Source organism: Doryrhamphus excisus, chromosome 17 (genome assembly GCF_030265055.1).
Source record: "Doryrhamphus excisus isolate RoL2022-K1 chromosome 17, RoL_Dexc_1.0, whole genome shotgun sequence".
NCBI lineage: Eukaryota > Metazoa > Chordata > Actinopteri > Syngnathiformes > Syngnathidae > Doryrhamphus > Doryrhamphus excisus.
In genome coordinates, this window is record NC_080482.1 from 13,552,035 (window position 1) to 13,577,248 (window position 25,214).

Genomic DNA, 25,214 nt, shown 5'->3' on the forward strand with positions numbered 1-25,214 from the left:
TCAAATGTGCAATGAGGTTGGAAGTACCACAGGAAACTTGTGCATGACAAAATTTGCACTTTAACAAAAGATACTTCCACACGGCTGACATCGGTCCAACTCCTTGTTAGCGAGCTAACTTGGTTCGTTTTCCTTGTATCTGAGATTTTAGATGCAGGCAACCCAGAAAAGACTAGCATTTTCAGAACAAACAAACCAGCCAGAACCGAGACCTAAAGTTTTAGTATTAAGTTTTGTTTTTGAGAAATGGCTCCCTGAGAAATCATTCTGTTGGGTCATGTAAGCAGCCGAGATCCGAACTAGCATGTTCTGAGCCCACGCAGAGCTGGCGAGGCCAACAGCGAGGGCGGAGGAGCAGAGGGAGTTTGGAGAGGTTTGGAAGTCCACAAGGTGAGCAGCACCATCTTCAAATGGCACAGCCCTGTGAGAGTCAGGCTGCATACAAGTAGGATAAGCTCTAGCGCCTCAGAGACGCTCACAAGTCCTCCACTCCTCACACCGGCTGCGAGAGGTCGACTTAAAAGTTAATGAAAATAGACGGCTCTCAATTGAAAAGCCCTGAAGTGCCGGGCTTGCGTCATGCCGATGCCTGCGCGTTCAATACAGGCTATGACTTGTAGAGCAGGGATGTTTCGCCGTGTGCTGGGTCGGGTCTTCGTGGGGAGATCGATCTTGTCCCTCTGTGGATGTCTTCTCTCCATTGGTGTGCGAGGTGAGCTTTTAGTAGTTGAAGCAATCTTCTCATAGACACACGCAGTGTTTTGTCTCGCCATAGCAACACATCCACCCACTGTGGTCGACGTAAATCAGTGATTTTCAACCATTGTGCCGCGGCACACTAGTGTACCTTGAGAAACCGTCAGGTGTGCCGTGATGAATTATCCAATATCACTTTTTATAATTAACATTTATTAATCATTATTTGCAAATATTATGCCAGGAGCGATGAATATAAGGACCCAAATATTCCAATTGCATTTGGTTTATTTGCTCAAACGGAAAGAATTGAACAGGGATGGAATATTCCTTTCCCCAATCCAACGCAGGTATCTTGTACCCGCTCAAACGGAAATTTGTCAGGGTGCCTTCTTCTTTGTGGTGTTTTTCTTCTTCTGTTGTTTATTGGTGATTGGCAAGCAGCTTTTGTGTGCATTAGCACCATCTGTGAAACTGAATCTAAACCCTTCTATACTTTATTCACAAGTGCAGTTTTATTCAAAAAGAAAATATATATCTATATAAAACATGTCCTGATTTTAATTATAAAATATTAGCAAGATTGAATTTGATCTTTTCCTGTTTGAATTGATCCCGGGTGCGTTCTTTCAGCGCATGCTCAGATATGATGTAACACGCAGATCCAAACATTCTTCAGTTTTAAAAATGGAGGCCAGCAATCGGCACTGGACTAAGCAAAGTTTGTTTTTGATTCAAACTAAATTTCAAGACTGGACAGACGAGAAACTGGCAATACGGAGTTATTCCAACAAGTGAAAGAAAAACTTGGGGAAGCCGGTATCACGTAATGTTGATGTTTACGTTTTACCGCACATGACCCATTGACTATTCTGTTAGATTTTCACGGTGCATGTAGACAAGAGATTGGAATATTCCTTTCCATGGATACCATTGTTGAGAGAAGAGAAAAAGTGGTGATGTAAAAACGTGGCTACTGTGGAGTGTCTGTGGTGTAAAGACTGGCAGAGCAATGTAATATTGGTCCGTGTGGCAACACCTACCTTGTTCCTCCTATAGACTTATTGATGCACGTGTGAGGTCGTGGTGACATTTTGGAACATTTTTGGTTAGTGGTGTGCCATAAGATTTTTCCAATGTAAAAAACATGCCGCGGCTCAAAAAAGGTTGAAAAACACTGACGTAAATAGACGTCACGTGCAATGAAAGAACTAAAAAGCTGAAAAAGTCCTACGCGTCCATTTTCACGATGAATGGATTCTTCTCACATTAATGAAAGCTGGCAAGGAAGAAGATGAAATATAAGTGCTAATAATGGCTCTCTATAGGAGAGGCAGGGTAATGAAATTGATCATTCGGCGTGACCCTGAAATTGGATTTTTATGAAAGCCACCCAAGACCACGTGTCACAACCGCAACCACCCCCCACCCCTCATTCAGCCCATCCTGTTTGCACTTCCTGTCTCTGCAGCAGGCCTGAGCTGTGTTGTATCACCTCTCAAATATCTAGCAGACTGGTTGAATTAAAAATGCATGACGGGGGCCTGAGGTGTGAAAAAACACGGCGCAGAAACAACCCAAACTGTCAAACGGGCCTCCAGTGGCAAGAACACATTCCTTCCCAGTTTTGATGCAAAAATGAAAATAAGCATAAAAATGAAAGACTTGTCAGACGTGTAGACACCACCTCAGCTTTTAGCAAATGGATGCTTTTCCTCACAGCTACGGAAAGCCGAGCGAGGGCGAGGTGTGTTCTGCGGAAGGGAGATTCGGTTTGCGTACCTCGTGTTTGAAGTCCAGGCCCGCAGGCTTCCTGAGCACCAGGTCGATCCTGCCGGAGGAACCACGGGACCAGCTGGCACTTTCTCCATTTGTGCGTTTTCCACCTGGAGTTAATCACAGCAGCCAAAATGTCAACGACTTACAATTTCAGTCCATTTCCACACTTCCTTTTCCTTTCAGTTCAGATTGCTTAGTTACTCAACATAATCTGTTGTTAAGCATGACCAAATGACTGATCCATGTGGCAGCACATTTTTGCAGCCCTCAGTTTTGGTACCACATACCTGTAATTGCACTTCAGCTTAGTCCTAGCTTTTTGAAGTGTAAATCCTGTATTGGGTATTGTGTTGTGACATCATAGTTTGAGAACAAATATTGGAAAGTATCCCTTGTCAAGGTGCAATACTGCAGAACATCCGTTCATTCATTCATTTTCTACTGCTTATCCTCACGAGGGTCGCGGGGCTGCTGGAGTCTATCCCAGCTGTCTTTGGGCGAGAAATATTGCAGTTGTGGCCAGTCAGCACTAATTGGGAAGAAATTGTTGAATAAAAAAATATTTATGATTTCATTACTCAAGTGAGAACCTGATTTACCGTAAATATTTTCTTTACAGGAAGGTTACCAAGGCAACAAGATGCGGTAACATCACCAAAACATATGCAAAAGGCAACTACTGAAGACTACCAGCAGCTTTAAAGGGGGCCGTTTTTCGGCCCTTTGTATCGAGTTGTGGACCCTTATAGAGCAGCTACACACGATCCAGATCTTCCAGAATCTGCACCTATTCAGCTGCATTCATTCATTTTCTAGCGCTTCTCCTCACGAGGGTAGCGGGGATTCTGGAGCCTATCACAGCTGTCTTCGGGCACCCTGGACTGGTCGCCAGCCAATCACAGGGCACATATAGACAAACAACCATTCACACTCACATTCATACCTATGGACAATTTGGAGTCACCAATTAACCTAGCATGTTTTTTGAATGTGGGAGGAAACCGGAGTCCCCAGAGAAAACCCACACATGCACGGGGAGAACATGCAAACTCCACACAGAGATGACCAAGTGGGGAACTTGTGTCTCGTAGCTGTGTGGCCTGCGCACTAACCACTCAACCACCCCGCAGCCTACTATTACTCTACTACTACAGAACAGTGGGCCCCCATAGACAACATGCGGCAAAGCTTTCCACGTGGCCCATCAAATATCACTCAAATAATATAAACCATTCAGCCTCACTTAGAGAAGAGCTCGTTCATGCAGTACTTCCACCTCTCTGCAGGGGGGAAGCGAGGCCTGCATGTTACAGTAAAGCAGCAGTAGAACAAGATGGCTTGCAATGAAACAAATATGGTGCTTTCAACTCCCCCCCCCAAAAAAAAACAAAAGCAGATGTTCAAAATGTGACTTTTAACAGCTACTGGACTACCATATATCTAAAATATGATGGGGAAGCTTTTGTGTTTTTCTTTGTAACTGTATAAGCGGTCGAGTGGTTAGCACGCAGACCTCACAGCTAGGAGACCAGGGTTCAAGTCCACCCTAGGCCATCTCTGTGTGGAGTTTGCATGTTCTCCCCGTGCATGTGTGGGTTTTCTCCGGGTACTCCGGTTTCCTCCCACATTCCAAAAACATGCTAGGTTAATTGCCCACTCAAAATTGTCCATAGGTATGAATGTGAGTGTGAATGGTTGTTTGTCTATATGTGACCTGTGATTGGCTGGCAACCAGTCCAGGGTGTACCCTGCCTCTCGCCCGAAGACAGCTGGGATAGGCTCCAGCACCCCCGCGACCCTCGTGAGGAAAAGCGGTAGAAAATGAATGAATGAATGAATGAATGTATAAGCCACGATGGGATTGTTGATTGTTGCAGAGCTCCTTTGTTGCTGATGATAGACACAGTGAGACAGTAATATTTCACTGGCCCTAAGCTGGAAGATGCGAATGGCTGTCCGTCAACACACGGGACCATCCTCAGCCCAAATGAAGGTTGTTACTGGTGCAGAGTGCAGTCCAACAATCATCAGACTGCATTTGTCAGAGAAGGGTTTTAAGAAGAAAAAATATCCGCAAAGAACTTGTCTCTTTGAGTACCACAAAATGACCTGGTTGGAAGTTGCACAAAAGTACCAAAAATGTCACGGTCTGCAAAGTAGGAAGTTCCATACAAAATAAGAGTGTCAAAAATGGAAACTAAAGCCCAGACAGGAAACACAAACAAACTGTCACGAGGGAACCCACACAGGGCGTGACAGTACACCCCCCTCAGGGACGGATCCCAGACGTCCAAGACAGTTGTCAGTCAAAGAAGGATGGGTGGTGGGGGAACCGGAGGTGGGTCGCCGATGGGACGCTTCTGGGGGCCGGCCGGGGCGGCAGGCAAGACCCCTCCAAGTGATGGAGGGAATGGTTGGGTTGGCGGAGGTGGTAAGCACTCTCCGGGGCCGCCCTCGACTATGCGCGAGGTAGGCCTCCTCAGGGGGGCGCCCTGGGTGCAGAACCTGGTCTCCAGCAGGGAGTCTAGAAGCAGGCGGTGTCCGGGCCTGACGCGGCGACGGTGAAGCCACCATGTCCTCCAGGTCCCATGGCGGTCTCGCCATCTCCTCATCTTCCATGGCTTTGAAACGCTGCCAGGTCCAAAAATCGTTCTCCGAGAACTCGTCGTCCCTTGGTGGGATCATTCTGTCACTGTCGGTCTCGAGAGCTTTGCGGTGCGACCCCAGGATGCAGAGAGCAGGACCAAATGCAGGTAAATAATATTTATTCTGTGCAACAGCAGCAGAAGAAAAAGCAACTCAACAAACTAAAGCCCAGACAGGAAACACAAACTGTCACGAAGGAACCCACACAGGGCGTGACAAAAAATGGGACATTTCTATTCTCTGTTGAGAAAAAATTTAACCTTGACGGTCCTGATGGTTTCCAATGTTGGAAATTTCTGGTTGTGCAGGGGCGTCAAATGGCAACTGGCTATGTTGAGATGTTGCAGGGGACATCCTTCGTGACTGACGGCCCTCTTATGTGTGGTAATGACTGTTTTTTTTGAACAGGACAACACTGCCGTTCAATGCCTGCCTGACAAAGTACTTCTTCCAGAGGAATCACCTCACTCTTTACCTTACTTGACCACCCTGCATGTTCCCCTCATCTAAATCCATTTGAGAACGTTTAGGGATGGATGGAAGAGAAGTTTACGAAAATAGACATCTCACTGTGCTCTCCATGAAGCCATCTTCTCCACCTGGAGTCCTAAAACCTCCAAGGTCATCCACTGTTGTTTAACATACGGCCTTCATACGGAATTCTTACACTGTGGGCACATTATGATGTTAAGCTAGCTATCTAGCTAGCTGACCGTGGCCCCTTTTAAATGTTCAACTGCGCTGTATCAACTGGCAGAAATGTGACTTAGAGGGTGACTGGGCCCACTTACCACCCGATTGCGAGCTTGTTAAATGTGATGCGTGGAGATGTAACATACCGCCGTGAGCCTCTGTACAAACATCCCTCATCAAAAGCTGCACGCCGCATGAATGTAACTTAATTAGTCATCTCACCGCACGTCCCCTTGCTCACATCACTTTTTATTACACCTGGCATCAGCGGTGTAAACAAGACGCAGACGCCAGCACCAGCACCCTTCTATTAATACACACAGAGCAGATATTTGCAGACATGTGAGGCGATGAAGATAGTCATCAGATGAATCTTTTAATTGAATGAGTCGTTGCAAAGCAAAAGAACGAAAAGTAACATTTTTAGTTTGCTTTTTTTATCATTATTCCATCTATATTGTTTATCCTCACTTGGGTTTGCTGGAGCCTGCATGTTTTGGGAATGTGGGAGGAAAACGGGACTACCCGGAGAAAACCAACACACGGGCAGAACATCACAAAGTGATGTCCAAAGGAGATCTGAACCCAAATCTTCCAGGTCCCCTGACTGTGTGGCCATTATTATTCAGTACTTTTTCATGAATTACAACATTGGGTACGCCTGCACAGACTCATGGGGTTCAATACTAGCTATTGCTTTTGCTATATCTTTGTCCTGGCCAAATCTCTGTTGCAGCACTTGCAGGTGTACCTAATGAAGTGGCCACCGAATACATGCAAGAATTAAACATGGCAACTGCTGCCAAAGAAACTGAAAATGCGATTAACCTGAGTCAAAGTGGTGTGCCATGTGGTACCTGAAGCCCGGACATGTTTCCGGGAGCTGGCAGTCTCTCTCTTCCTCCAGCAGCTCGGGACAGTCCTGGCCTCCGTTGGAAGGAATCTGGATGATGAGACGCTTCCTTGATTGCTTCCTTTTCACGGCGTTACCAGCTGAGCAGACAGTAATTGAATTAGATGCAGGAAATAGGCGTGTGGGAATCGGATGAGAAGGTTGTTGAAGCCATAAAAAATACCCGCTGTTCAACCGTGTACATCTTTGGAACTGACTTGTATTGTCAAATTTCACTGGACAGCTATTATAACATGGAAAAAAAACATATGCTGAGTTGCGTTAAGCTTTACAGGAATATCTTAATTCAATGCATGTACAACAATCACTTTTGATTGACACTGTTGGAGAGCTCTTCATTGAAAAATATATTTATTCTAATATTATGAACCTCTCATGTAGCTAGAGAGCCAAAATTTATCAGTCAATATAACATAGGCTGAATGGGCTCAATAGATTATATAGGAGTACCTAATGAAGTGGACAATAGTGTATGTATAGTGATATTCTCAAGTAAGAAATAACATCCAATTAAAATCTAGAGTTATTTATGCAATGACGATAGCGTCTGATCGTGTGTGTGTGACCTCGACCGGAGAATGTTTTTGCTTTGGCAGCATGAAAACAATAAACGTATCGGTATTCGCTGACACGCGGCGCCACCCGTGTCCCGGGAAAAGAAGTCATCCAGGGTCATCTCAGGTACCAACTGTCAAATTAATTAGATGTAAAGAAGTACAGGTGCAGAGGGATTGGGTAGGTAATGAGTTCGACACCGTGCACAGGGTCCAATTGAAAACACTTTCACGGGATGTGAGCCGATAATTTTTTTCAATAACATCTATAAGAAGTACAGCTAAGTAAAATCAAATCAAATAAGTAGGATATATTCATCCATCCATCTATTTTTTATACCACTTATCCTCATGAGGGTTGCGGGGGTGCTTGAGCCTATCCCAGCTGTCTTCGGGCAAGAGACGGGGTACACCCTGGACTGGTCGCCAGCCAATCACAGGGCACATATAGACAAACAACCATTCACACTCACATTCATACCTATGGACAATTTGGAGTCGCCAATTAACCTAGCATGTTTTTGGAATGTGGGAGGAAACCGGAGTACCCGGAGAAAACCCACGCATGCACAGGGAGAACATGCAAACTCCACACAGAGATGACCGAGGGTGGAGTTGAACCCTGGTCCTCTGCTAATTAACCTAGCATGCACAATATATATTAATAATATATATTCATATACAGCATATTTATATTATATATTATTAATAATATATATATTTTAAATGTACCAGGGTTCAATTCCACTCCCGGCCATCTCTGTGTGGAGTTTGCATGTTCTCCCTGTGCATGCGTGGGTTTTCTCCGGGTACTCCGGTTTCCTCCCACATTCCAAAAACATGCTAGGTTAATTGGTGACTCCAAATTGTCCATAGGTATGAATGTGAGTGTGAATGGTTGTTTGTCTATATGTGCCCTGTGATTGGCTGGCGACCAGTCCAGGGTTTACCCCGCCTCTTGCCCAAAGACAGCTGGGATAGGCTCCAGCACCCCCGCGACCCTCGTGAGGAAAAGCGGTAGAAAATGAATGAATGAATGAATATTTTAAATGTCTCCTTTGCAGTGATTAGTCAGTAATAATTATGTTTATAATTATTATAAACAAGATAATTCATTGTCTTCAATGAACTAATATACATATTTCCAAAATGTCCAGGACTATTTTGCCCTAACATTGTCGTTTTCTGAAACATCAAAGATAATTTCGTCCTCAGTTTACTAATTTAAGTGTTTTTGTACAAATCAAAGCCAATTTAGAGCAGGGGTCTCCAAAGTGCGGCCCACAGGCCATTTGTGGCCCTGGCTGTTTTGATCAATGATAATCAGTCTCTGAGAGTGACTTCTTCCACATTCAGGTAAATTATTTCTACAAAATTCAAAATGAAATTGAATTGAAGCTCCAAATATCTGAATAAAAGAAGAGTAAAAAAAGAGACGCTGTCTCTTTTCCAGCAATCCCAATGAGTCATCAGCCAGGTCATATACGTAAGATGAGAAGCAATTCATGGTGGTACGGTACCTGCGTCACAGGACACGGGGCAAGAAGTCCACTCGCTGAAAGGGGTCATAATGCAATCTTTCTTGCAGGGCAGCTGACACGGTCGGACTGTGCTGGGCCGAGGACCATCTGGACACCTGCACCGACAAAAACAAAGTGAGCATCAGTGCTGGTATCCATTCACTCACACACACATCTCAAAATCCAAAACAATAAAATGAAGAAAAAAAACGGATAGGAACGGGGGAAAGCACTGAGACAGAAGTTTACCAATCCTGCAGACAATATAAAATTATACATAAATGCACAACAGTACATGTTTATCAGATCCATGCAAAGAGGTTAAGAAGATTTGTTGTGCGTACAAGAGAAGCAGAATGGCCTCGAGATAATTGTTGTTTTAACTTTGATCCACAATGAGCAATAATGCGAACAATAAGGGATCACACGGAAGCTTGTCTAACGAGGTTATGGTTATTCCTCAGTCACTTCATGATGTCAAGATGCCATCTTGCCATCTGACCCCCGTGAGACTGCATCACTGATGTCCAACATTCCTCCTGCCCTCCGCCACACGGGTCAGGTTCCATGTCGCTAAAAATGAGCGGTGTCCTCTTGGGGGCGTTGGCTGCTCGTTAACACGGTGGAGCCTCACCGGCTAAATGTAATAATGCGACAGAAGGGGAAGATTTACTTTTAATACCAAACACACAGAGCTAAATCCCTCTCAGGTGGAACAAATCCTCTGGCGTTGTGGTACAAGAGAATGGTAAAAGCTGCCTGTTCCCCTGTTCTGTTAATGATCCTTGGGCCTGAAACACTGAGCATTACTAAGAGACTTTCATTGGTGTGAATGTTCTCCAAACAACATTCCCTCCTTCTTTCTCTTCCAATTATTGAGTCACAATAATCACAGTACAGCTAATTCGCTGGTAATAACATGCATTAAAGGTTACCTTTAAATTACAGTTATCTTTTAATCCCACTAATGGCTGCTATTATGCCCTATTAGATTATTAAAAAAAACAGGTTGTCAATACCAGCCAGTTAATATTGTCAGGCCCTTTAAAAAAATAAGACACTGGAAGAAAATCCCTCCATCCATCATCTATTTCATTACGGCTTGTCCTCACTGGGGGGTATACTAGAGCCTATCCCAGCTGATCTTGTAATATGACACTGAACTGATTGATGTGGCACATCAAATTTATTTAAAAAGCTACAACAGCAGCAAAAATTGAAAAATCCCCAGTAAAGAATTTTCAAAGAATAACATAATTGTACAATTATTGTATTACAATAATTGTAATACAATGATAATGAGGGTAAATGACATCATTTTAATAGCATATAGCTGAAATATTAAAATAATAAGTTTTTTAAAGACATAATAAAAACAAATGAATAAAGGTATTCATTCATTCATTTTTGTACCACTTATCCTCACAAGGGTCGTGGGGGTGCTGGAGCCTATCCCAACGGGCGAGAGGCGGTGGTCAGCCAATCACCAGGGCACATATAGACAAACAACCATTCACACTCACATTCATACCTATGGACAATTTGGAGTCGCCAATTAACCTAGCATGTTTTTGGAATGTGGGAGGAAACTGGAGTACCCGAAGAAAACCCACGCATGCACAGGGAGAACATGCAAACTCCACACAGAGATGGCCGAGGGTGGGATTGAACTCGGGTCTCCTTGCTGTGAGGTCTGCGCGCTAACCACACCACCACTGTGCAGCCCAAAAATAATTTATAACAAAGTCCAAATTAACATAATTGTACAATTAATGTATTCCAATAATTGTAATACAATGATAATGAGGGTAAAAAAAATGAATAGCAGCAGAAAGATTAAAGTTGCATTTTAACAAGGAAAAAAGCTGCAATTTTCGCACCCCCGCGACACTCGTGAGGAAAAGCGGTAGAAAATGAATGAATGAATGAATATATATATATATATATATATATATATATATATATATATATATATATATATATATATATATATATATATATATATATATATATATATATATATATATTATAATATATATATATATATTATAATTTTCTAAGTCATAATATTGGTGTTGGGGAAAATGGCAAAAAGTTAGTTACTAGTTATACTAATACTAATCACAAAGCTGAGATGCAGTTTTTTCTTGAAATATAGCTTCTAATACACGTGTTGCTTTACAAAATATCATCCTTTCATTTTTCAATATGTGGCCCTCGCAGGAAAAACTACGGACACTCCTGGTGTACGCCTAAAGAAAAAGTCCTTTAGCAGAATGAAGCAAGAAGCTCCATTCGCTTTGAGCGTTTGAAGCGATCCTTCCCCGGGAGGCGCCTGGCCTCTATTGGAGCACACAGCGGGGATGATTGGCCGGGTCGCTGTCAAACATTAGCACCATGAATCATTCCCTTTCTCTTGTCACACATTCTTCAGCATCCCTGTGATTATACAAACACATTTGGAGGCATTCAGCGCACAGTCACAATCAATAACCAGACGTGGTTCTCTTCCTTGCACCGCAATACCTCTCTCTACTGGATGATGGAAGCCCGGGCCTGAGGCACTGACATATTTTCCTCTATTGTCTCTCTTTCTCTCCTCCCATATTGCACTGTGAGTGTGTGTGTGTGGGTACATGAGTGCGACATGCACTGTATATGGTTCACCGCCAGAGTCTTCTGGAAGGAAGAAGGCTGAGGAGGACACATCTGCATGCGCAGGGCGCTGGCAGCCATGTTTGTTTATGAGGCAGGCGTCACAGGGGTGCTCTGATCAATGTTACCTGCCAGCTGCATTGTGCCAGATGAAGACATGCAGGGCAAGGAGAGTAAAAACACACACTTCAGCATGGTCCCTCATAGCAGCAGCAGATGGCTAAAAGCCTCTTGGGCGGAGTGAGGTGTGTGTGTGTGTTATTTCTGTCAACAAATGAGCAAAGCAGGAAGTGATCTGCCTCATTAAAGAGTGTCAACTGCCTGTTGATCTGCGTTATCTAAACACAGGCTGACGGAGAGCACATGAATAATTGAGCAACAAGCAGACAGAGCGCTACACAACGTTTTAGCGCTACAACTTTCCACAAACAGCTTCCTGACGGTATGCGGCGGCGGCGGTGGGGTAGCTCAAGCTACAACAAAAGGTTATCTCAAGGCATTTTTACACATGAAATAATCCCACAATGGCATACACTTTGACACATAAACAACAATAGAGCCCCTGCCAGACGAAGATCCTTGACTCCACACTTGCTCTCCTCGAGTGGGGCTGATAAGCACCACAAGCTCATTAATGTGCAGTGACACCTGACATCGAGCTATACACGTGAGCTGAACTGTACAAGATAGGCTCCTCTCTTTTTCTAGTCAGTACTCGAGCAGCAGCATCTTGCACCAGATGGAGCAACCTGCTTACAATACAAAGTTACAATCATCTAGCATTTTTAGCATCAGCCAGAAGCAGGAAATTTTGATTTTTAGTGATCTTTTTGCAAGTGAAATTAAACCCAAAAACTCAGTTGAAGAATAAATCCTGATAAAAGGTGACACAGAGATTCCCTGCTGTGCTGCTGGAGGCGAGCACAAAGCCATCGAGAGCAGGCATGTCATTAGACAGCGTGCCTCTGAGATGCTGGGAGGGAGCCAAGGACTGCAATTTCAGTTTTATCCTTTTATGAATGTAAGTTGAAAAAAATCCCAACATCTGCATCGCAGATCACACCTTTGTCATTAAAGGTTCGCTTTACTGAAAACATTGCCATGTGTGTTGTCAGCTAATGACAAAGTTTAGCTACCAATGGATCTTTGAAGGTAGAGCTATCCTAACAACACCATGACTACATTACCATTAGTCGCTTGTCTGGGCACAATTAGGGATGCTTGATATTACAATAAAAATCTATCCATTGATATCGGTATCAGTTTTTCTACCAATAAAGATATTGAGTGACTACAGTATTTGCTGGTTTGTATGTAATTTGCACTGAAAGCACAATTTACGTGGTCGGGTTCTAATGCAAATTGAGGCTGGCAGAATTACCATTCATTCATTCATTTTCTACCGCTTTTCCTCACAAGGGTCGCGGGGGTGCTGGCGCCTATTCCAGCTGTCTTCGGGCGTGAGGCGGGGTACACCCTGCACTGGTCGCCAGCCAATCACAGGGCACATATAGACAAACAACCATTCACACTCACATTCATACCTATGGACAATTTGGAGTCACCAATTAACCTAGCATGTTTTTGGAATGTGGGAGGAAACCGGAGTACCCGGAGAAAACTCACGCAAGCACGGGGAGAACATGCAAACTCCACACAGAGATGGCCGAGGGCGGAATTGAACCCTGGTCTCCTAGCTGTGAGGTCTGCGCGCTAACCACTAGACCGCCGTGCCGCCCAGAATGACCATGTTCATTTTAATTTATCGCATGATTAATTAATTCATTATCATCCCGGGACTAGTGCCCATGAGATATATATTTTTCTGAACAAGAACTCTTGACCGAATTTTGACCCATTTTAAGATTTTGTGGCACCCCTAACCTTTACAGTGTGGCCACAATTATTTTTTCGATAAATATTTTTTCTGAATTCCTCTTCATCATAAGCCTGCTGTGGAGGTGGTCCAATGATGGTCCAATGATGAGGTGGTTAGCTGTGTGGAGTTTGCATGTTCTCCCCGTGCATGTATGGGTTTTCTCCGGGTATTCCGGTTTCCTCCCACATTCCAAAAACATGCTAGGTTAATTAGGTATGAATGTGAGTGTGAATGGTTGTTTGTCTATATGTGCCCTGTGATTGGCTGGCGACCAGTCCAGGGTGTACCCCGCCTCTCGCCCGAAGACAGCTGGGATAGGCTCCAGCACCCCCGCGACCCTCGTGAGGATAAGCGGTAGAAAATGAATGAATGAATAGGGTGAGGAGCTCAGTCTTAGGGAGGAGCTCAGACTAGAGCTGCTGCTCCTTTACATCGCAAGGATCCAGTTGAGGTGGCTCGGACATCTAGTTCAGATCCCTCCCAGATGCCTCCCTGGTGAGGTGTTCCAGGCATGCCGAGCCAGGAAAAGGCCCTGGGGCAGACTTAAGATGACACACTGGAGGGATTATGTCTCATAGCTGGTCTGGGAACGCCTTGGTGTCCTCCCGGTGGAGCTGGAGGAGGTGGCTCGGAACAAGGAAGTCTGGTCTTTCTGACTGAGACTGCTACTCCCGAGACCTGGACCCGGATAAATGGAGGAATATGGATGGATGGATGGATGTTGGTGTATCCTTGCCTACAAGGCTGTGTAACTCAACTAGAAGATACTTTTACAAGGGCAACATCAGTAGGACATCTACAGCATCATGTGCCAGACTGCCAGACTGGTTAAAGTGGGATTTACCAAAAAAAAAATAGATGCGATTAGGGGTTAGGTCAATGCTAGCCAAGCGGTTAAGCTATATCGTCATATCAGATTGTGGGACTATTTTTAATAAAACAAGGCGGAAGCTGGAGTGAAGCCCACTTTTGTCGTCCTGCTTTCTGCTTTGTCTTCATCTCTGCCAGAGGAGATTACTAACATCCTGGAATTGGACCGTCCAAGCGAGCCGATAAATGGGGCGGCAGCAGCGGCGGTGTCTGGGTCAGCTCACGGACATTCGTCTTCATTCTATCTCGTTCACAACCAATCAGGTTGGCCTTGAATGCCCTGCAAGTTGATCTTTTACATGAGTGATGCTGCCATGCTCGCCTGGCTGGTAACCACACCTGAGGGTTAGCAAAATAAACTACAGCATTAGCATTAGCGGCTGTTTCTTCACTTTCTAGAGGCGAGTTAATGAGTGTACACTTGACACAACATCACCTCCCTCTTCATCTTGTACTGTGGAGCAAATCAGTCAACTGGCACAGGACCAGTAGTTCATATTTACATTCAAATATGCTCCATTGATCTCCACCGGTGAAGGCTTGTTCCCAGGACCAAACCCCAAATATTTAGCCCTGATTAAATTGCCTTTAAGTATCAATCCGGTTTAATTACTGTCATTATCATCAGTCGGAAATTAGCAGCAGTTAATTAGGCTTCCAGAAAAGCAGAGGTTTTATTCTATTTTATTTATCTGCACTGGCCTGCAAAGGGAAGATACGACTCGGGTGGCAACATCACGTCGCCTCTCCTCAGCTGGCAGCTCTGTCATCATCTCCTTGTTGTTTTTTTAATTTATTCAGCCCTGATTCACTTTGCTCTGCAGCTGTCACTTGGCTTGCAGGCTGTCTCTCAGCAGCACACTCCTCCTTTGTTTCCTAATCTCAATGTCACACCAACACATATCTGCACTGAACCCTTCACTGTCGGCATGCAAGTGCCACTCCTGTCCTTTAACATGCAAAACAACTATCTCGTCTCGCCGCTAAGTCATCCCATGAATGACCTATAGACGCTTGAGGCTGCTTTAGATTGGTGTCCACCCCCTTAAAAGTGAGGCCCTGTCCACAAAGGAATGAATGCCCCTGAGAATTTTTTTGGAGAGTTGAAAAAATATTTAGGAAAAAAAAAAATGTTTCCTTAAAGGGGGCCTATTAGGCTTTTTCCACTTTTCTGACCTATAAATGTAGTTAGAATGTTGTTTTCTCGTGTTAAAAGATGCCAAAGTTTCAGAAAATGAGGTTTGGAATTGAGCCCTAAAAGAAGTTTGGGATGGCTCAAAACGCTCAGTTTCAGAGGACGTTGTAAAACTGTTCTTTTGTGATGTCACAGAGGAGGGGGTTTCCTTATGGCCGTGGCTGTAGGCGCAATATGAGGGGGACGCAGCACCCTTGCATCTCAGTCCTCCTGAGCTCCACAGCAGCAGCGGTGCTTCTGACAAAGTGTGTCCAACAATGAGTTTTCCTCCTCGGGCAGGAGTGGTTGGAGGAGCACCAGCGGTGCCTACTCTTTGAGTTCATACACTGTAAGTCAGGGCTCTCCAGCCAGTCGATCATGAGCCGCCAGTAGCTCCTAACACTTTTTAATTAGCTCTGTAAAGACTTTATTCATTTATTATCAACTCCTATATCGGCAAAATTAGAAAGTGCTGTTCGCAGTAATAGTGGTTTTTGAGTATGACCAATCACAGCGGAGTGGGCATGCCCCAAGGCGGGCGGTCGGGGAGCACAAATCCAAGGAATTACAGCCGGAATAGGTGCAAAATCTGGAAGATCTAGAAAGTTTTCTGTGCGGTTATTGTGTGCTCTATAGGAGTCCACAACTCAATACAAAGGGTCAAAAAGTAATAGGTCTCTTTAACACTTCACAAGGTTTATAGTGTTAATGTTTGAACTCCAATTTACTTTTTGCATTTTTTAACACCTTCCTTCCTTTTCACACAGGAAGTGAACAAAATGTAAATGAGAAAATGTAAGCTGTCAACATGTAAAAGTACCACATACCTTACCAAGGTAGGATAGGACACGTTTACAGATGTTACTGCACTAACAGAAGCTCAACAAGAACTTACTTCTTGGGGGGGACCTGTCCCACGTTGACACGCACACAGATGACCTTCCGGGTCTGCATCCCCTTGGAACAGCTACTGGGGCCCATGCTGACCGGGGCTGCTGCCGATGAATTGAGGGATGAGGTGGTGGTGGGGTCCTCGGTACACGGTCCCCATGGCCCCGTCTGCCAGTGGTAAACCGTGCAGGCATGCTCGTTGCAGTTGCGCACTTCCTGGAGGGCGCTGCTGTTAGGACACAGGGCGCCACCTTGAGGGGAGAAGCTGACAGTTAGCTTGTTGTGGTCTTTTCCATTTGTCAGACAGGAGTTATCAGTGCTGAGCAGGTTGACAAGCTCTCCGGCGACCATAAGAGGATTTTTCAACATGTCAAGTGACTTTAGGGCCGTCTAGTCCACACTTTTTTCCATGTGTCAGTCATGTTTCATCCCCGAGACGCATGGAGTTTAAACTTTTTGCTGGATGGACAGAGAAAAAGCCCTCTTTGGTTTACTACAGTCACATTGAGCCCTCCACAGCTGCACTTACAATTTAATAGGTTTTCCAATATAAACTAGCTTAGAGACAATCAGAATGTATCCTACAAAAGGGGTGTCCTTAGTGCGGCTTGGGGGCCACAAAATTGAAAGTGCAAAGTGGCAAGCAATTACACAAAGCTACGATGTGAATGCTTTGTTAGATAGCTTTGTGCATATTGCGCTACACTGAATCGCTTTTAGCATCTTTAATGTATAAAATTTGTCAAAATGGCCTTTAATTGTTTGCCAGAAAAGGTTTGGACACCCCTGTCCTACAACAATGCACCCTACCAAGCATCCTCCAATTGTTTATGACACTGTACTTGCAGGTATGGTGAAATATGAATGCTACGGGAAAAAGGCACAGCTATGCTAGTGCGTGAACATATTGGGGTTGAAGGGCTAAGAAAAAGTATGGGGAAGCTGCAGGAAAAACATTTACAGTGGACCCTCTGAAGTTGAACATAAACTTGTCACAAAATATATAAATAAATAAATATATTTTCCCCATAGACACTCAACAAAAACACAAACACTGTTTTTGCTTCCATTTTTCATGAGCTGAACTCAAAGATGTCAAACTTTTTCGATGTAAACAAAAGAAGTTTCTCTCTCTCTCAAATATTGTTTAGAAATCTGTCAAAATCTGTTAGTGTGCATTAATAATTGATCATTTAGCCACCTCACAGGTGTGGCATATCTAGATGTTGACTAGACATCATGAATATTGTACAGATATGTCTTAAGTTGGTCACAATAAAAGGTCACTTCAAAAGTTTAACTGCAATTGGGAGGGGATGAGAGTCCTGAGTAGTGATTGACCAATAATCGGCAGTGGTATTTGGCTCTTTGATACATAATCCAGCTGCTGGTAAGAGATTGAAACCGTAACTAATGTGACACAAAGTTCTACAAACCTATTAGAGTGGTGCACCCAAACATTGCAGGTGGTATTTCTCCTGTTGTAAGACTCAAAGGTGGCATAGTGTCTTTTTTTTGCCCCAGTGTTGCAAACAAATAGGAGTGTGACCAAAAAAAAAACAATCTAACTGGGAAATAAACTTGTATGTACTGAGAAGGATGGATATTTGCCAATTTTGGAGCCAATTGTGCTAACACCGAACACTAACAAGCTCTCAGCATGTATGGACAGGATGTCATTTGTCAAGTTCTTTGTTTGTTTTCATTAAAAAGTAATTCAATGAAACATGATCATCCTGTTATATTATCCCTTTGGGTCATCAATAATGTCCTTTTTCTGTACCTGCAAAATTTTTTGAATTTAATAATATCGTAATATGTTTAAATTTTTACGTCATACTACCATACGTACGTACAGTACATAGTACACATTGTCACATACTACAGTATTAATTGTCCCTGTACCCTAGAAACCGCCCATGAATGATACGGGAAAAGGCTGAAATGATACTGTGTCAAAGCCCAGGGCAGTGATACTGATAAAATATAGAGTTTAACCATGTCCAGTATCAGCCCCCGTAGCTGTCCACTCAGAGCGCGCTGCTCTGGTATCGTGCCCGTGAAACAACCAATCAGAGAACAGCACACGAGTGCTTAGTGCCTAGTGCTTCTCCAGTACCAAAAAACCCAAACTTGATTAATGGAACTTTAATTGTCAGACATTGATAAGATAAGACTGTTGATAAAATATTATTGTTGAAATATTTTTGCAATTGTTGTGTTTACACTGTTTAGATATAATACATGTAATAAACTGAACATTTTCTGGAAACAAAATGGTCTTTTGATTAAATAGTACGTGATAATAAGCTCATGATTAAATAGTATGTGATAATAAGATCATCACATGGTTTGTCTGGTATCAGGCCCAGTATCATGCCTCCGCGTGCCAGTATCAGCCTGACACTGACACTTGGGGGCATGATACCTGGCCTGATACCAGACAAACCATGTGATAACCTATAAGTATCATACAATGAACTGTACTGCATGGAATAATCAATATAATAAGATATTGGTTATCTGTCTCCTTGATTACTAAAAATTGGTATAGGAACTGAAAAAACCTTATTGGTCAATCTCTAGTCTGAGGCCCATTGTTGTGTCGTTCATCCACGACCACCACCTCATGTTACAGCATATAATGCAGGGCCCCATGTGGCAAAGCCCAGTACAGGATTCCTGGAAGCTGAAATCAATGTATATGAAATTGGAGGCAAATGGTGGTCACAAGCTATTTTTTTTTTGAGTGGTCTTTCATTGTGCCGCCCAACCTAATAGTGAGGCAGATTGCTGAAACAATCTTTCACTTGGTGATACAAGTACCAAAATTGGCACACTTGTGCAATAGAACCTACTTTTTCAAAAAAGTACGATATCCAACTTCAAATACAAAATGGCCACCATTTTTCAAGATGGCCACCATTCATAGCCGTTCGAAATCATATTTGCACTAAAATAATGACAAAATAATGTCATTGTGATAATCTTCATTCATTCATTCATTCATTTTCTACCGCTTTTCCTGAAGAGGGTCGTGGGGGTGCTGGAGCCTATCCCAGCTGTCTTTGGGCAAGAGGCGGGGTACACCCTGGACTGGTTGCCAGCCAATCACAGGGCACATATAGACAAACAACCATTCACACTCACATTCATACCTATGGACAATTTGGAGTCGCCAATTAACCTAGCATGTTTTTGGAATGTGGGAGGAAACCGGAGTACCCGGAGAAAACCCACGCATGCACGGGGAGAACATGCAAACTCCACACAGAGATGGCCGAGGGTGGAATTGAACCCTGGTCTCCTAGCTGTGATGTCTGCGCGCTAACCACTAGACTGCTGTGCCGCCATTATTGGACTTAATAAATGATAATACATTCATTTGGTATTCTGACCATAAAAATATTTTGTTTGTTTGAGTTCTACTTCAACAAGTACATTTTTTTCAAATTGGCAGCCATATTACATTTTATGTTGGATATTGTACTTTTCTTAAAATACAGTAAAGTCTCGTTATATCGATATCGGTTATATCGAAGTACTGCTTATTACGATACTATTTTCATTTCCCGGCAAATTTCTAGTCTTTTATGATATAATTAGTTCCGTTAGTACAATACCTGGTTATTATGATAATCCGGTTACTACGATGCCCTTTTCATCTCCCGCCAGCCAATTTGGTCTGCTTATATCGATACAAAAGCAGCTTAAAGCTGAATCAATATTTGCTTAAGGATTTCAATACCACCATTAGCGAAATCTGTAAACGGCGTATTGTTTGATTTTCGGCTAACACCGTTTCGGCTTTTCCACCGATAGACGGTAATTAGAGGATTACAGGTAATTAATATGAGCTAAGTATTAAACAATCTTTTGAAGTAAAGGAGTAAATATTTGTATAATTTAGAGGGAAGATTCAGTGAATAGACGAAGTGAAAAGAGACGAGACGAGTGAAAAGGGGAAGCAGAAGAAGATGGAAGATTTGTTTTAAAGTATTGCAGAATAAGTAATGTAAACGTTGCAGTTTTTGTTTTCCATACATGTATTTAATTGTGTTGTATTCAGATATCTTTTTATCGCTTGCAATAATCACTGTTTTTCATATGTACATGCTGGCGTTCGTGGTTTTTCTCGTGTGTATAGAACAATGTCGAGTGCATTATTGAATATTTACTCAGAGTCACTATTGCAAGAGTGCGTTATGAACATAATAAATGTTGAAAAAAAATGTGACCCATCTGACTTTAACCGAATTGTGTTATGTATATGAATGCAATCATTTTTTGCAACAATGTTTATGGTTTTGTCTGCTGAAGCGTGAGGATCTTGCATTGGTTGAATTTTAGAAAAGAAATAGTCATTAAAAAAGTGTAAAGACATTTTTATTTAATGCATAAGTTTATTTTTCACTTCACTACAGTACAAAAGCATGCTAGATACGCAATCCATGAACTCAAGGAGAAAATTACATGCCATATCAAAGATCCCCCATTTATCGCCCACTTTTAATGCAGTTCGGTGCAGGATCGGATATATCGATAGTCCGGTTATATCGATATTTTTTCCGACTCCCGAGAATATCGATATAACGAGACTTTACTGTATGTATCCTGAACGTCATCTGTGCCAATTTTGGTGCTTGTATCACCAAGTGAAAGATTCTCATGAAATGTTTGGATAATCTGCCCCACTATAAAGAACAGCTGTGCAATAATCAAGCTGTCTGATCAGCGTCTTGATATGCCACACCTTTTCCTGTATGGCTCATCATCACTGATGTCTTTGTAAATCGTTTTTTATGAGAGCTAATTTGAAAGTAAAATGAAGAGCAGCAAGACAAACAAGAGTTTCATTTAGTCACAGCTAACATTTAGCCCTCCTGTATTTACAGCTGATCTACAATCCAATACTGAGAGTCAAGTCTTTTTGTCTGATAATTACTCAGCTTTAAAATAGCAACATCCTTTTGTCAGGCGGTGAGGTAGTGGTAGCTCACGAGACAAGCATACACACACAGTAAGTGCGAAAGAAAATCAATTTTCCATCAATGTGTTTTGTTGAAATTGAATTGTTTAAAGCCCTAACCCTTACGCTTCTAAGGGTCCACCGTATTTCAGGTCTTTGTCTACAGTCCGTGTCAATGAAACAGCACATAAATAGTTCAGCTTTCTAGTGTGCGGCCAAGCTTTCACACCAACAAAACTGTAAATCTGTTGACATGCAAGATTTACCCAAAAGCTCAGGAAACTTCGGCACTCGTGAAAGACCTTCAAGTACAGACATAACGGAGGAAAGTTAGTCACTCCAGGATACAAACTTTAGTGAGCATATATCACACGGCTCGACTAACCACGATAGAGATGCCAACATACAGGCGGTCCTCGCACCAAAGCAGAAAAAAAAAGAACAACCGTAGTTCCGCACATGAGACCAGAAATATAAGTAGTCTAGCATTACTACAAGAAGGAAAGACACCATAATGTCTCCCAAACGTCAGGAAGACTCTTCTGCTCATGACTTAACAAAGAAAAGGACAGCAAAAGTGAAAAGCGACGTGAAATTAGACATTGTGACATGTTCAGAAAGTGGAGAAATGCCGATCGTGTCATTCTTGTATTTGATCTTTGTATTACTGTACGGTGGAACCTCGGTTTTTGTCATGTTTTGTCAAAAACCAAAACATATGAAAATTAGGGATGTTCCGATGAAGATTTTATGCTGATGGTACCAATCCCGATAATCCATGAGTGAAATCGTCCAATACTAATACCCATACCGATCACATCGTTACTACGGTTGCAGGGATATGACAGTATATACCGATCACATACATGTTTAAATGTACTACTGCTATATTAGGGGTCACCAAGGTTTTTTCTTATGAGAGCCACTTTTACAAAATGAAAATGGCCAAGAGTTACTAATTTTTGTAACATTTATTGTCATAGCTTATTTCAAGCCAAACAAAGCCAATATGCTTATTTTACCAGAACATAAACAAAATGCTGGTATCCATAACTCACATTTTGTATTTCACAATGCATTATTTCCAGTCTTCTCACATTATTGTGGGAAAACCTGTGAAAACCTGAATGAAAAGTAGGTTTATCCACCTCTGGGCAGATGCAGCTGACTCCCTCTTCTGTGCCCGGAGAGGACGTGTGATATCAGTGTGCACAACGCCGTTTGAATCACAGCGCAAATGCTCACTCATTGCGCGTCAAATATCATCTGGAGCCTGACGCAGCCTCACACAACAAAAGTTCCTCCAGCACTAAAAGTGCAACACACTATCTGCATGCTCCCAAATACTCATCCCCAAATTTTTACGACATTTGCAAGTCCTGCGGATTGGGACCAGAGTTTTATAGGTACTGCCTGACGGATGATCACATTGCGAGCCTCAAGCTCAACACACCGTACCAAGTGTTTGACCTCACATGCCCCACCAATCTAAAGCTTTTCTCAGAGACATTTTTTGAGGCACATTTTGCAGGGTGCAAAACTTATATCACTTTCACAAAGACAGGAAGTCCCACACTCGGCAGACATGCTTGTTCTGAATGCTGCAACGGGGCGGAGCTGAACTGCAAAGGAGGTCAGCATTTTAAGCATGAAAGCGTTTAAGTATTGGCTGTGGTGAGGCCAACCATGTTGTTAGGTCTAGAGACAGTGCCAAAGGACATGGAGCAGAACTGGAGGTAGCAGAGATGAGGATGCTGAGGTTCTCATTGGGAGTGACCAGGATGGATAGGATCAGGAAGGAGTACATCAGAGGGACATTACATGTTAGAGGCCCTGGAGATAAAGTCAGAGAGGTCAGACTGAGATGGTTGGGACATGTCCAGAGGAGAGATAGTGAATATATTGGTAGAAGGATGCTGCCAGGTAGGAGGCGTAGAGGAAGACCAAAGAGGGGGTTTATGGATGTAGTGAAGGAGGACATGAGAGTAGTTGGTGTGAGAGAGAGAGATGCAGAACACAGTGTTGGATGGAGGCTCTGTGGAGAAAATCCTGAAGGGAAAAGCTGAATGAGAAAGAAGAAAATAGGCCGATAGATATCATTATCACATACTACAGTATTAATTGTCCCTGTACCCTAGAAACCGCCCATGAATGATACGGGAAAAGGCCGAAATGATACTGTGTCAAAGCCCAGGGCAGTGATACTAATAAAATATAGAGTTTAACCATGTCCAGTATCAGCCCCCGTAGCTGTCCACTCAGAGCGCGCTGCTCTGGTATCGTGCCCGTGAAACAACCAATCAGAAAACAGCACACGAGTGCTTAGTGCCTAGTGCTTCTCCAGTCACCAAAAAACCCAAACTTGATTAATGGAACTTTAATTGTCAGACATTGATAAGATAAGACTGTTGATAAAATATTTTTGTTGAAATATTTTGCAATTGTTGTGTTTACACTGTTTAGATATAATACATGTAATAAACTGAACATTTTCTGGAAACAAAATGGTCTTTTGATTAAATAGTAATAGTAATAGTAAACCATGTGATAACCAATAAGTACCATCCTTTGATACACTGATATCGGCTGATATCAATCAGTGGCTGATCAACTGGAGCACCCCTAATGAAAACCAAAGTAATATTTGCTATAGAAAACCATCTGATTCCAATCAATCCATTCTAGACATCCAAAATATTAAGTAAAATATTTTATGTGGAGAATAATTTTAGTTTTACATTAGGGATGCTCCAACCAAGAACTCTGCGTGTGCTACTGTCTTGTCCCTGACACCGTGTAGGCGTGCAGCAGTAAACCCAACATGTCTGCTGTGTGGAACATATCTGTCATTTGTGAGAGTGATGTAAAGTTTGCATCCTGCAACACATGCCACAAACAATATCTCGTGGGGGCGGGGGGGGGGGGGGCACATTAAAGAGACAAACAGACAGACAACCATTCACACTCACATTCATACCTATGGACTATTTGGAGTCACCAATTAACCGAGCATGTTTTTGGAATGTGGGAGGAAACCGGAGTACCCGAAGAAAACCCACGCATGCACGGGGAGAACATGCAAATTCCACACAGATGGCCGAGGGTGGAATCGCTAGATGTGTGGCCTGCGCGCTAACCACTCGGCCATGTTGTGAATCAAAATGTTACTAAACCGAATCCTTAAACCTGTGATACATACTTGTGTGTGTTTCTTCTGGCATGTAGGCAGGAAGTGACGATGGGAATTCATTTCCGTTTTAGCTGGACACACTACGTCCACAACAGTAACCCGTGTTATTATTATGATAATAAAAACAATCCCCGGTTCCTCTTCTCCACCTTTAACATTTTAACAGGCACAAATTTTAATAAAGTTTTTAAGACACCAACAGACGATCTTTGTGAAAACTTTGCAGACCACTTCAGAACTAAAATCAAGGACATCAGATCCTGCCTGTTACCCCAGAAAGTTTTGCCTGTTAACACACCTGGACTGTTGTCCTTGCCTGAGGAGAGACTGGAGAGTTTTGCCCTGGTTGATGCAAGGACACTTGGTCGAGTTTTCTCCCAAGTAAGCCCAACAACCTGCCTTTTAGATCCAATTCCCACATCACTCTTAAAATCACTTTATGGATTCTTTGAGGAGCAGTTTTTAAACATCTTGAATTGCTCTCTTCAGACGGGTGCCTTCCCCACCGCCTTCAAAACGGCGGTGGTGAAGCCCCTTCTGAAGAAAAGCAATTTAGATCCCAACAATCTTAATAATTACCGACCCGTATCCAACTTGCCGTTTTTAAGTAAAATTTTAGAAAAACGTTTTTTTTACCAACTTAATGACTTTTTAAACAGAAATAGCATTTTAGAGAAACATCAGTCTGGCTTTAGGAGGAACCACAGTACCGAGACAGCACTTTTAAAGATTTTAAACGACATCAGGTGGAATTTAGATAACAAGAACCTCACAGTCTTGGTTCT

General features: G+C 42.9%; 1 protein-coding gene across 8 annotated transcripts in view; it reads right to left on the bottom strand.

Moving 5' to 3' along the window:
- LOC131105049 (thrombospondin type-1 domain-containing protein 7A) overlaps positions 1-25,214 on the bottom strand; it is a 191,724-nt gene that overhangs the window by 49,320 nt on the left and 117,190 nt on the right. For 4 of the 8 annotated variants that reach the window (XM_058052751.1, XM_058052752.1, XM_058052749.1 and 1 more), the window contains 5 exons: positions 21,506-21,541; positions 16,275-16,521; positions 8,802-8,917; positions 6,672-6,807; positions 2,479-2,582 (listed from right to left, as the gene is read on the bottom strand). In XM_058052751.1, coding sequence (XP_057908734.1) covers positions 2,479-2,582; positions 6,672-6,807; positions 8,802-8,917; positions 16,275-16,521; positions 21,506-21,541 — 639 coding nt within the window. The remainder of the gene's footprint in view (positions 1-2,478; positions 2,583-6,671; positions 6,808-8,801; positions 8,918-16,274; positions 16,522-21,505; positions 21,542-25,214) is intronic. The other 4 variants (XM_058052757.1, XM_058052755.1, XM_058052754.1 and 1 more) reach the window with 1 other exon arrangement.